The 13,482-nt window shown below is 44.8% G+C and overlaps 1 protein-coding gene across 1 annotated transcript in view; it reads left to right on the top strand.

Moving 5' to 3' along the window:
* LOC139233090 (hemicentin-1-like) overlaps positions 1–13,482 on the top strand; it is a 530,358-nt gene that overhangs the window by 391,342 nt on the left and 125,534 nt on the right. Inside the window, exons 77-78 of the mRNA XM_070863608.1 lie at positions 5,925–6,089; positions 11,546–11,653. Of these exons, the coding sequence (XP_070719709.1) occupies positions 5,925–6,089; positions 11,546–11,653 (273 nt within the window). The remainder of the gene's footprint in view (positions 1–5,924; positions 6,090–11,545; positions 11,654–13,482) is intronic.

Here is a 13,482-nt window from a genome sequence, read left to right as displayed (position 1 = left end):
GTGAGGTTCACCAGAGGCTGGCATGGTGCTCCATTAAGGACAAGAACATAAGAAATAGGAGCAGGAGTGGGCCATTCTGCCTCTCAAGCCTGCTCCGCCATTCAATAAGATCAAGGCTGATCTTCTACCTCAACTCCACTTTGCCACCCAATCCTCATATCACTTTGATTTCCTTCATATCCAAAAATCTATCGATCTCTGACTTGAATATGCTCAAAGACTGAGCCTCCACAGCCCTCTGGGGTCGAGAATTCCAAAGATTCACCGCCCTCTGAGTGAAGAGGTTTCTCCTCATCTCAGTCCTAAATGGCCTACCCCTTATTCTGAGACTGTGACCCCTGGTTCTAGACTCCCCAGCCAGAGGAAACATCCTCCCCGCATCTACCCTGTCCAGCCCTGAAAGAATTTTGTATGTTTTAATGAGGTCACCTAAGCTCAAGAGAACATAGGCCTGCTCTACTCAATCTCTCTCGGAGGACAATCCCCCCATCCCAGGAATCAGTTTGTTGAACCTTCGTTGCACTCCCTCAATGGTAAGTATATCCTTCCTTGGGTAAGGAGACCAAAACTGGTCAGCGAGGCGGGCGAAGGAAAAGGGAACGAAGGGATCTGGGGAACAGGGTGGGCGCGTGACATAAGGGCTCATACAGAGGACAAGCAGCAGCCCAGTTAGGCCGCACGGCCCTGTTTCTGTATTGCGATTTCTATATAATTCTATAAAATGCCCAATATAATCCCTCTCCGCACGAGTGAAGCTTCTGTGGCATTGCTTACTGTAAATCGGAGAGACTTGCCTATGGATTCCTTTGTGTCAGCATGTTCCTAATCCATCTGTGGATTGATGTCTGTTTACTTGTCAGTTTGCTAGGAATGTCAGCTGTGACTCTGTGGGTAGCACTCTCTCGTCTCTGACTCAGAAAGTTGTGGGTTCAAGTCCCATTCCAGGGACTTGAGCAAAAAAAAATCTAGTTTGACACACCGGTGAGGGAGTGCTGTACTATCGGAGGTGCCGTCTTTCGGATGGGACGTTAAAACTGAGGCCCCGTCTGCCCTCCCAGGTGGACGTAAAAGGTCCCATGGCCACTATTTCAAAGAAGAGCAGGGGAGTTATCCCCGGTGCCCTGGCCAATATTTATCCCTCAATCAACATAACAAAAAAAACAGATTATCTGATCATTATCACATTGCTGTTCGTGGGAGCTTGCTGTGTTGGCTGCCGTGTGTCCCACATTACACTAGTGACTGCACTCCAAAAGTACTTCATTGGCTGTAAAGTGCTTTGAGACGTCCGGTGTTCGTGAAAGGCGCTATATAAATGCAAGTCTTTTTTTCTTTTGCTTTGTTCTGTTTCTCTTTCCCTGTTTCACACACGTGTGTTTCTTTCCCTGGCATGTATCTTCCGTCTCTCTCCTCCGTCTCTGCACACTGGTATTTCTTCCTGCCTGAGCTACCTGTCTCCCCTCTGATGTCTTCGCTGGATGTGTCGACTCCCTGGGTTTCTGCTCCAGCTCTGCCTCGTGTGTATATGGCCATTTGTATGTTCTTGTATTTTGCCCAATGCCTTCTGCACATCTGTCCTGGTTTCTGTCGGGGTGGCAGCTTGAAGGTGCGGACTTGTGGCAAGGACCTCTGTCTTCCCTGCCGGTGAGTCTTGTGCAGCTCCAAATGTCCAGTAAAGCCAACAAAAAAAAGAAAGAAAGTAGAAGGCCGTGGGCGTTGGGGCAAAAGAAGCAGAGACAGAGGCAGGTGGGCAAGTGGACTGTATAAGTGGTTTTTTAAGGCCAAAAAGGAGGCAGTGTCTTGGGGGCGGAAAATCAGGGCCAGAGGCAGCAGGGTCCATTCAATGAGAATCTCTACGCACTAGAGGAAGCAGAACTCGTGGCCAAAACTACAGCAATTTCTCCCGATAAAAGTAGGGTGACTTCTCCAGCAAAAATACAGTGAGTGGACGATAGTAATACAATATTAATTATGTGCGTAAAATCAATCCCAGTCACTTATTGGTGGGGGAAATTACCTAATAATCTCCATTTTGGCCGGCAATAGCGGTGTCACGAAATGCAGCCATGTAAATAGGGTGAAAACAAAATGGCCATTGGGCATAGGTAACACTGGCCACAGCGCCAATAGTGGTGGGAAGACTGAATAGCAGGCATTACCACATAACCCATCAAAGGCAACAGAAGCCAGTTTTACCTGAGGTGTCGCACTTTAACCATGATCTTTACTATAAGTCACAAAAGTGTGACTAAATCGTGACCAGAAGTACCTGTGACAAATAGGAATTCTCAAGAATTTTTATCCACTATGAACAGGTAGATTACAGAAAGATAGGTATGTTGCAGTTCTGATACCTCAGTCTTGAGCTTATTTTCCAGCTCCTTGACTTTATCCTTTGTTAGTCATCTTGGAGAGTTAAGGATTAATAATCGAACTTCCTTGTACCTTGGAGCAACAGGCTTTCCGATATAAACGGCAGAGCAGCGGATCGCCGCAGAAGAAAGCACGGCTTATCTTCTGCTCCAGAGTATTATCTACAGGAAATGCCTGTACAAGGAAATACTGGGAAGGCATCGACAACGAGTGATTAAAGTTTAGCTTTAGTAGCTAGTGTAATAAACAAAGGCAGAGGTGTCCATTAATTATAGTTTAGAAAAGATGTTTAAGAAGGCAAGCTGTTACTAAAACTACTCCTCAAAGTAGTCAAGAAAAGATAGGTCAGGAAGTCTTGTCTGAGGGAAGGATCTTTGAAATAAACCACTATGACCACGTGTGTAAATAGATTGTTTTGATGGATTCAGGAACAAATCTATCATGAGGTCTTATCATCGACTGTGCCTTTAATGTTTTTTTTTATTCCTGGGATGTGGGCGTCGCTGGCAAGGCCAGCATTTATTGCCCATCCCTAATTGCCCTTGAGAAGGTGGAGGTGAGCCGCCTTCTTGAACCCTGCAGTCCGTGTGGTGAAGGTGCTCCCACAGTGCTGTTGGGGAGGGAGTTCCAGAAGTTCAACCCAGTGACGATGAGGAAACGGCGATATATATCCAAGTCAGGATGGTGTGTGACTTGGAGGGGAGCGTGGAGGCGATGGTGTTCCCATGCACCTGCTGCCCTTTTCCTTCTAGGTGGTGGAGGTCATGGATTTGGGGGGCAAGCTCGATGCATAAAGGAGCATGGTTTTAGACAGTTAGTTTGTTTTTATTTATTTGTTCCTGGGATGTGGGCATCGCTGGAAAAGCCAGCCTTTATTGCCCATCCCTAATTGCCCTCGAGAAGGTAGTGATGAGCCACCTTCTTGAACCGCTGCAGTCCGTGTGGTGAAAGTACTCCCACAGTACTGACTTTGTCGAAACGGTTTGGTACAACTGAGTGGCTCGCTCGATTTTTCAGAGGTGAGTTAAGAGTCCGCCACATTGCTGTGGGTCTGGAGTCGCATGTAGGCCAGACCCGGTAAAGACGGCAAAGTTCCTTCCCTAAACATAACATAAGAACATAAGAATTAAGAACAGGAGTAGGCCATCTAGCCCCTCGAGCCTGCTCCGCCATTCAATAAGATCATGGCTGATCTGGCCGTGGACTCAGCTCCACTTACCCGCCCGCTCCCCATAACCCTTAATTCCCTTATTGGTTAAAAATCTATCTATCTGTGATTTGAATACATTCAATGAGCTAGCCTCAACTGCTTCACTGGGCAGAGAATTCCACAGATTCACAACCCTCTGGGAGAAGAAATTCCTTCTCAACTCGGTTTTAAATTGGCTCCCCCATATTTTGAGGCTGTGCCCCCTAGTTCTAGCCTCCCCTACCAGTGGAAACAACCTCTCTACCTCTATTTTGTCTATCCCTTTCATGATTTTAAATGTTTCTATAAGATCACCCCTCATCCTTCTGAACTCAAACGAGTAAAGACCCAGTCTACTCAAACGAGTAAAGACCCAGTCTACTCAATCTATCATCATAAGGTAACCCCCTCATCTCCAGAATCAGCCTAGTGAATCGTCTCTGTACCCCATCCAAAGCCAGTATATCCTTCCTTAAGTAAGGTGAACAAAACTGCACGCAGTACTCCAGGTGCGATCTTACCAACACCCTATACAGTTGCAGCAGGACCTCCCTGCTTTTGTACTCCATCCCTCTCGCAATGAAGGCCAACATTCCATTCGCCTTCCTGATTACCTGCTGCACCTGCAAACTAACTTTTTGGGATTCGGTCGTTCAACCTGACTGCCTGCCTCTCTTCCGCTCTTATATCCGGTCCAGGGTGTCCTTGGAGATGGAGCACGCGGTGTCCACCGGTACGCTCGCGGCCTTCCGCGAGAGGTGGGCACCGGAGGGACTGGAGTGCATCATCACGCCCGGCAACCAAATTTTAATTTGATTTTACGTTTTAAAGTTTAATGTGTTTTAATTGCCGGTGTTTTTAGTGTCCCCTTCCCTTTTATAGGGGGCACTGTGGAAAAATTGTGATTTTAGTGCCCAAAAAAAAAACCAAAAAAAGAAGAAAAGAAAAAAACAAAAAAAAAGGGGGAAAAAAAAAACCAAAAAAAGGAAAAAAAGGGCCTTGTAAATGTCTGGTATGTCACCCAGGTCGGGTGGCACGGTTTAATGTTTTATGTTTTGCAGATAAACTCCAAAAAGAGTTTCATGCACAAGGACCCCCAGGTCCCTCTGCATCTCAGCATGTTGTAATTTCTCCCCATTCAAATAATATTCTCTTTCACTGTTTTTTTTTCCCAAAGTGGATGACCTCACATTTTCTGACATTGTATTCCATCTGTCAAACCTTAGCCCATTCGCTTAACCTATCCAAATCTCTTTGCAGCCTCTCTGTGTCCTCTACACAACCCGCTTTCCCACTAATCTTAGTGTCATCTGCAAATTTTGTTACACTACACTCTGTCCCCTCTTCCAGGTCATCTATGTATATTGTAAACAGTTGTGGTCCCAGCACCGATCCCTGTGGCACACCACTAACCACCGATTTCCAACCTGAAAAGGACCCATTTATCGCGACTCTCTGCTTTCTGTTAGCCAGCCAATTCTCTATCCATGCTAATACATTTCCTCTGACTCCGCGTACCTCTATCTTCTGCAGTAACCTTTTGTGTGGCACTTTATCGAATGCCTTTTGGAAATCTAAATACACCACATCCCTCGGTACACCTCTATCCACCATGCTCATTATATCCTCAAAGAATTCTAGTAAATTAGTTAAACATGATTTCCCCTTCATGAATCCATGCTGTGTCTGCTTGATTGCACTATTCCTATCTAGATGTCCCGCTATTTCTTCCTTAATGATAGTTTCAAGCATTTTCCCCACTACAGATGTTAAACTAACCAGCCTATAGTTACCTGCCTTTTGTCTGTCCCCTTTTTTAAACAGAGGCATTACATTAGCTGCTTTCCAATCCGCTGGTACCTCCCCAGAGTCCAGAGAATTTTGGTTGATTGTAACGAATGCATCTGCTATAAAGGACATCAGTGAACCAGATCAATTCTTACGACAATCCAGTAGTTTCATGGTCACCATTACTGATGCTTGCTTTTTTAAAAATTCCAGATTTTATTTAATTAATTGAATTTAAATCCCCTAGCTGCCGTGATGGGATTTGAACCCCAGATTATTAATCCAGGCCTCTGGATTACTAGTCCAGTAACATAACCATTATACTACTATTCCTGCTTGTTCCAGTTGAAACAGAGAAACGGAAAAGCCATCGTCTGTGTACAGTTAGGATGATCACCGGTGCTGTATAAGGATAAAGTCAGCACCGTATACTCCACCATCGAGTGTCTCATGCTTACTCAAAGCGTGTGGTTGTAAACCAGAGAAGGAAGGAGGTTGACTAACCGCTGATCCAACAATCCTTCCTAAAGCTGAACGCCTCTTTCTTTAACATCACTGTGTATTTCCACCCTAGTTCCACCATCGATTGCAGATGACTCTCCAGACCTGACTGTCACAAAGATGTCCTCGGTGGTGCTGCCCTGTCATGCGACTGGAATCCCAGAGCCTGCAGTGAGCTGGATGAAGGACGGAGCTCGACTGGGGAAGCGAGGGCCCGGGTACAAAATACTGCCAACAGGTTTGTGCAAGATTGGCTTTTAAAGATAAAAGTGTTTTTGTGTATATTTTAGTACAAGTTACATAGAAACATAGAAAATAGGTGCAGCAGTAGGCCATTCGGCCCTTCGAGCCTGCACCACCATTCAATAAGACCATGGCTGATCATGCAACTTCAGTACCCCATTCCTGCTAGACAGAAAGGAAAAGGAGGTGGGGTAGTGTTTCTGGTTAAAGAGGAAATTAACGCAATAGTAAGGAAGGACATTAGCCTGGATGATGTGGAATCTGTATGGACGGAGCTGCGGAATACCAAAGGTCAGAAAACGCTAGTGGGAGTTGTGTACAGACGAGCAAACAATAATGGTGAGGTTGGGGACAGCATCAAACAAGAAATTAGGAATGCGTGCAATAAAGGTACAGCAGTTATCATGGGCGACTTTAATCTACATATAGATTGGGCTAATCTAACTGGTGGTGGAAGATTTCCTGGAGTGTACTAGGGATGGTTGTCTAGACCAATATGTCGAGGAACCAACTAGAGGACTGGCCATCCTAGACTGGGTGATGTGTAATGAGAAAGGACTAATTAGCAATCTTGTGCGAGGCCCCTTGGGGGAGAGTGACCATAATATGGTAGAATTCTTTATTAAGATGGAGAGTGACACAGTTAATTCGGAGACTAGGGTCCTGAACTTAAGGAAAGGTAACTTCGATGGTATGAGGCGTGAATTCGCTAGAATAGACTGGCAAATGATACTTAAGGGATTGACGGTGGATAGGCAATAGCAAACATTTAAAGATCACATGGATGAACTTTAACAATTGTACATCCCTGTCTGGAGTAAAAATAAAACAGGGAAGGTGGCTCAACCGTGGCTAACAAGGGAAATTAAGGATTGTGTTAAATCCAAAGAAGAGGCATATAAATTGGCCAGAAAAAGCAGCAAACCTGAGGACTGGGAGAAATTTAGAATTCAGCAGAGGAGGACAAAGGGTTTAATTAGGAGGGGGAAAATAGAGTATGAAAGGAAGCTTGCCGGGAACATAAAAACTGACTGCAAAAGCTTCTATAGATATATGAAGAGAAAAAGATTAGTGAAGACAAACGTAGATCCCTTGCAGTCAGATTCAGATGAATTTATAATGGGGAACAAAGAAATGGCAGACCAGTTGAACAAATACTTTGGTTCTGTCTTCACGAAGGAAGACACAAATAACCTTCTGGAAGTACTAGGGGACCGAGAGTCTAGTGAGAAGGAGGAACTGAAGGATATCCTTATTAGGTGAGAAATTGTGTTAGGGAAATTGATGGTATTGAAGGCCGATAAATCCCCAGAGCCTGATAGTCTGCATCCCAGAGTACTTAAGGAAGTGGCCCTAGAAATAGTGGATGCATTGGTGATCATTTTCTAACAGTCTATCGACTCTGGATCAGTCCCTATGGACTGGAGGGTAGCTAATGTAACACCACTGTTTTAAAAAAGAGAGAGAGAGAAAACGGGTAATTATAGACCGGTTAGCCTGACATCAGTAGTGGGGAAAATGTTGGAATCAATTATTAAAGATGAAATAGCAGCGCATTTGGAAAGCAGTGACAGGATCGTTCCAAGTCAGCATGGATTTATGAAAGGGAAATCATGCTTGACAAATCTTCTCGAATTTTTTGAGGATGTCATTAGTAGAGTGGACAAGGGAGAACCAGTGGATGTGGTGTATTTGGACTTTCAAAAGGCTTTGACAAGGTCCCACACAAAAGATTGGTGTGCAAAATAAAAACACATGGTATTGGGGGTAATGTACTGACATGGATAGAGAACTGGTTGGCAGACAGGAAGCAGAGAGTCGGGATAAACGGGTCCTTTTCAGAATGGCAGGCAGTGACTAGTGGACTGCCACAGGGCTCAGTGCTGGGACCCCAGCTATTTACAATATACATTAATGATTTAGATGAAGGAATTGAGTGTAATATCTCCAAGTTTGCAGATGACACTAAGCTGGGTGGCAGTGTGAGCTGTGAGGAGGATGCTAAGAAGCTGCAGGGTGACTTGGACAGGTTAGGTGAGTGGGCAAATGCATGGCAGATGCAGTATAATGTGGATAAATGTGAGGTTATCCACTTTGGGGGCAAAAACACGAAGGCAGAATATTATCTGAATGGCGGCAGATTAGGAAAAGGGGAGGTGCAACCGACGTGGGTGTCATAGTTCATCAGTCATTGAAAGTTGGCATGCAGGTACAGCAGGCGGTGAAGAAGGCAAATGCTATGTTGGCCTTCATAGCTAGGGGATTTGTGTATAGGAGCAGGGAGGTTTTACTGCAGTTGTATAGGGCCTTGGTGAGGCCTCACCTGGAATATTGTGTTCAGTTTTGGTCTCCTAATCTGAGGAAGGACTTTCTTGCTATTGAGGGAGTGCAGCGAAGGTTCACCAGACTGATTTCTGGGATGGCTGGACTGACATATGAGGAGAGACTGGATCAACTGGGCCTTTATACACTGGAGTTTAGAAGGATGAGAGGGGATCTCATAGAAACATATAAGATTCTGACGAGACTGGACAGGTTTGATGCGGGAAGAATGTTCCCGATGTTGGGGAAGTCCAGAACCAGGGGACACAGTCTTAGGATAAGGGGTAGGCCATTTAGGACGGAATGAGGAGAAACCTCTTCACTCAGAGAATTGTTAACTTGTGGAATTCCCTACCGCAGAGAGTTGTTGATGCCAGTTCATTGGATATATTTAAGAGGGAGTTAGATATGGCCCTTACGACTAAAGGGATCAAGGGGTATGGAAAGAAAGCAGGAAAGGGTACTGAGGGAATGATCAGCCATGATCTTATCGAATGGTAGTGCCGGCTCGAAGGGCCGAATGGCCTACTCCTGCACCTATTTTCTATGCTTCGTTTCTATGTTTCTCTCCATACACCTTGATCCCTTTAGCCGTAAGGGCCACATCTAACTCCCTTTTGAATATATCTAACGAACTGGCCTCAACAACTTTCTGAGGTAGAGAATTCCACAGGTTCACCACTCTCTGGGTGAAGAAGTTTCTCCTCATCTCGGTCCTAAATGGCTTACCCCTTATCCTTAGACTGTGACCTCTGGTTCTGGACTTCCCCAACATCGGGAACATTCTTCCTGCATCTAGCCTGTCCAATCCCGTCAGAATTTTATATATTTCTATGAGATCCCCTTTCATTCTTCTAAATTCCATTGAATATAAGCCTAGTCGATCCAGTCTTTCTTCATATGTCAGTTCTGCCATCTTGGGAATCAGTCTGGTGAACTTTCGCTGCACTCCCTCAATAGCAATAATGTCCTTCCTCAGATTAGGAGACCAAAACTGTGCACAATATTCAAGGTATGGCCTCACCAAGGCCCTATACAACTGCAGTAAGACCTCCCTGCTCCTATACTCAAATCCTCTAGCTATGAAGGCCAACATGCCATTTGCCTTCTTCACCGCCTGCTGTACCTGCATGCCATCTTTCAATGACTGATGTACCATGGCACCTCCCCTTTTCCTAATCTGTCACCATTCAGATAATATTCTGCCTTCCTGTTTTTGCCACCAAGGTGGATAACCTCACATTTATCTACATTATACTGCATCTGCCATGCATTTGCCCACTCTCCTAACCTGTCCAAGTCACCCTGCAGCCTCTTAGCATCCTCCTCACAGCTCACACTGCCACCCAGCTTAGTGTCATCTGCAAACTTGGAGATATTACTGATCGACTATGTTTTTTTTTGTATTTTGGTGAGTGGTTTAACACTTTCTCCCTGTGGGACCTGTCTCACACCAACTCACGTTCCAATTTTCAATCGGTAAAATTAGCCATGTTCAACCCCTGGCCTGTGCTGAATTAGCCTGTGTCAGTTGCGGCAGCAGCAGGTCACAGCTCTGACATTGGCTTCAGTTCCCCCTGATCAGGGAAGGGAAAACCTGCCAGGTTTCCCTGCTCCAGATCACTATCCAGTGACGTATATACTGGAAGCGGGCATGTGTAACCTTTGGATGAGGACTAAGGTGGGTCGTGGCCGTGACCGCCCTCCGACCTTGTACCCCCCACCCCACTGTTGACATTTACTGTCAAGGTTCGCACGTGAAAAACTGCCCCTTGGGCAAGATCCCAGAGGGCGACTGTGATTGAGCCCCACGGGACAGTACCCCGGCAGGGAACAACACCTTTCGGTGAGAATGGGAGGGGGGGGCAGAAAGATTGTAGAGAAGGAGGATTGCAGGGTGTTGGACTGCTTTCTTGTCTTTTTTGTTTCGTTGCTTTAAACATCAGATCACACACACACTCAGTTGTCGTAATGCAGGATCAGGTCTTTATTGAAACTTCGTACTTACAAAACCAGTATGAGTTACTGAGATACGCACTTCACAAAAGCAGTGTCTGCTTCTGCTTTTGAAATACACACTTTGATTCCAGTGTATGCTGCTAAAACAGTGTTCACTTACATTTTTTATGCTAACTTTTGCCTTTGAGCACTACATTATGGTACATCAAACGTACATACAAATGCTAATAGAATGACAATGTAAACTAAAGAACCAGCCACTCAACCCTCCTGAAATTGCTTTATTGCCTCAATCGACTCTTGCCATGCATTTTATTACTATAACACGCAGGTGGTCAAATTGACACAATCGAATATGGCTGAATGACTCTCGTACCTTCTAGCATCTTCTTTCCTGTGGACACATCCTCTACTTTGATATCAGACCCAATTCACAACCCCTATGCTCATTAGAAAGTTGCTTGAACTTTTAACCCAGCACGTGTTGATCTCACAGCCTGCGCAAAACCCGGGGCTCTGTTCATTTCAGTGAAGGGAGGATTTTGAAATTCTGACTGAATCCAGCGCTCGAAGTCTCAAACCATTTACTGGTTCGGCCCTCAGCTGAATGTAGCGTAGTGAGCTGTGGGCACCAATGGCTCTTTTCTACGGGTTGCTGGTTGTGGAAATTGGCTGGCTCATACGCTGAGCAGGTCAGGCCTGGGGGGAAGGAGGTGAGAGGAACTGAATTCACTGGGAGTTGGGCACGGATATCATAGTGAGCCAGTCATTTTAGTGCCTCCCCTGGCTTCACAAAAATGACCCCCCTCCCTAAAATATTTTTGAGCATTTTCTTGGAGGGGCTACCGATGGTTTTATTCTGTTAAGGAGAGTTGGTTAGGCCGCTCATGAGCGGCATCCTACAGCTCGTCTGAAACAGGCAGAGTAGTGCTGCTCGCCCATTCACCTGAAAATTGCATCAGGGTGGGCTTTGGGCATCCATGTGTTGGCCAAGCTGACGCCCGATTTTCAACTGCCAGCTGCTCGTTTTTCAGGCAAAAAACGGGCAGCTGACAGGCAAAAATCATAGTTAAATTGCACAGCTCTGCCAGTTCCGATGATTTGTCTCGCAGATTTCCTCTCGAGTGTCTCGGTTGTCAGGAGTTGATTTCAATCTTTGTGTGTCTGCAGGATTGCTGGAAATCATCGCAGCCACCCTGAGCCACGCTGGCAGCTACATGTGTACAGCTCGGAATGTGGTGGGGACGGCACATAAACACGTAGCACTTGTAGTGCAAGGTAAATGAACACGGAGATTTCCATTCTTACAATAACACCCTATTGATAAACGTTTAGTTCTAAGACAAGTTAATATCACATGGGGGTCCTTGTGCATGAAACACAAAAAGTTAGCATGCAGGTACAGCAAGTAATCAGGAAGGAAAATGGACTGTTGGCCTTTATTGCAAGGGGGATAGAGTATAAAAGCAGAGAAGTCCTGCTACAACTGTACAGGGTATTGGTGAGGCCACACCTGGAGTACTGCGTGCAGTTTTGGTCTCCGTATTTAAGGAAGAATATATTTGCATTGGAGGCTGTTCAGAGAAGATTCACTAGGTTGATTCCTGAGATGAGGGGGTTGACTTATGAAGATTGGTTGAGTAGGTTGGGCCTATATAAGTCGGAGTTCAGAAGAATGAGAGGTGATCTTATTGACACATATAAGATAGTGAGGGGCTTCGACAACGTGGATACAGAGAGGATATTTCTACTCGTAGGGGAAACTAAAACTAGGGGGCATAGTCTCAGAATAAGGAGCCGCCCATTTAAAACTGAGATGAGGAGGAATTTCTTCTCTAAGAGGGTTGTAAATCTATGGAATGCTCTGCCCCAGAGAGCTGTGGAGGCTGGGTCATTGAATATATTTAAGGCGGAGATAGACAGATTTTTGAGCGATAAGGGAATAAAGGGTTATGAGGAGCAGGCAGGGAAGTGGAGCTGAGTCCATGATCAGATCAGCCATGATCTTATTAAATGGCGGAGCAGGCTGAGGGGCCAGGTGGCCTACTCTTGCTCCTATTTCTTATGTTCTTATGTCACATGTACAGATAATCTTTCCATAATTAAAGGGGAAGTGTATTCACTTGAATTGCCAATAACCCCAAAAGTTGTACTTACTGGTGGGTATATAATTGGCAAATGAAATTCAACACAGATCAATATGGGCTATTAAATTTTGGTATGAAAAATAGGGAGATCACATATTACTTGGAAATTAAGAATCTAAATGGGGTTGAAGAGCAAAAGGATCTGGGGGTACAAATACACAAATCACAAAGTATCGACACAGGTTAACAAGTCCATAAAAACAGCAAACCAAGCACCAGGGTTTATTTCTAGAGGGATATAATTGAAAACGAGAAGTTATGCTAAACCTGTATTGAACCTTGGTTAGACCACATTTGGAGTAATGTGTGCAATTCTGGTCACCATATTATCAAAAGGATATAAAGGCACTGGAGAGGGTGCAGAGAAGATATACAAGAATGATACTAGAAATGCGAGGGCATACCTATCAGGAAAGGATGAACAGGCTGGGTCTCTTTTTTTTTTCTCGAAAATAGAAGGTTAAGGGGTGATCTAATAGATGTCTTTAAAATCATGAAAGATTTTAATAGAGTGGATAGAGAGAGAATGTTTCCACTTGTGGGGAAAAGCAAAACTAGAGGCCATCAATATAAGATAGTCACCAAGAAATCACATAGGGAATTCAGAAGACACTTCTTTATCCAAAGAGCGGTTGAAGCGAATAGTATAGATACATTTAAGGGAAGTTAGATAAGCATATCAGGGAGAAGAGAATAGAGGGTTATGCTGATAGGGTTAGATGAGGAAAGATGGGAGGAGGCTCGAGTGGCACATAAACGCCGGCATGGACTGGTTGGGCTGAATGGCCTGTTTCTGTGCAGTATATCCTATGTAATCCTAGGGAATCTCAGTTTCCCCTTGTTAGTCTATTTTCTAGTTTTAAATTTTCCTAAATCTCTGTTTTTGCTACATCTTTTCTCACCTTCAAGAACAGTCTCAAAATCTTTAATTGCTCCTTCAGTCATCTGCCGAGCTCCTCT

This window comes from Pristiophorus japonicus, chromosome 20 (assembly GCF_044704955.1).
Source record: "Pristiophorus japonicus isolate sPriJap1 chromosome 20, sPriJap1.hap1, whole genome shotgun sequence".
Taxonomy (NCBI): domain Eukaryota; kingdom Metazoa; phylum Chordata; class Chondrichthyes; family Pristiophoridae; genus Pristiophorus; species Pristiophorus japonicus.
The sequence above is the reverse complement of the archived record's forward strand: the minus strand, read 5'-3'. Positions and strand labels throughout refer to the sequence as shown.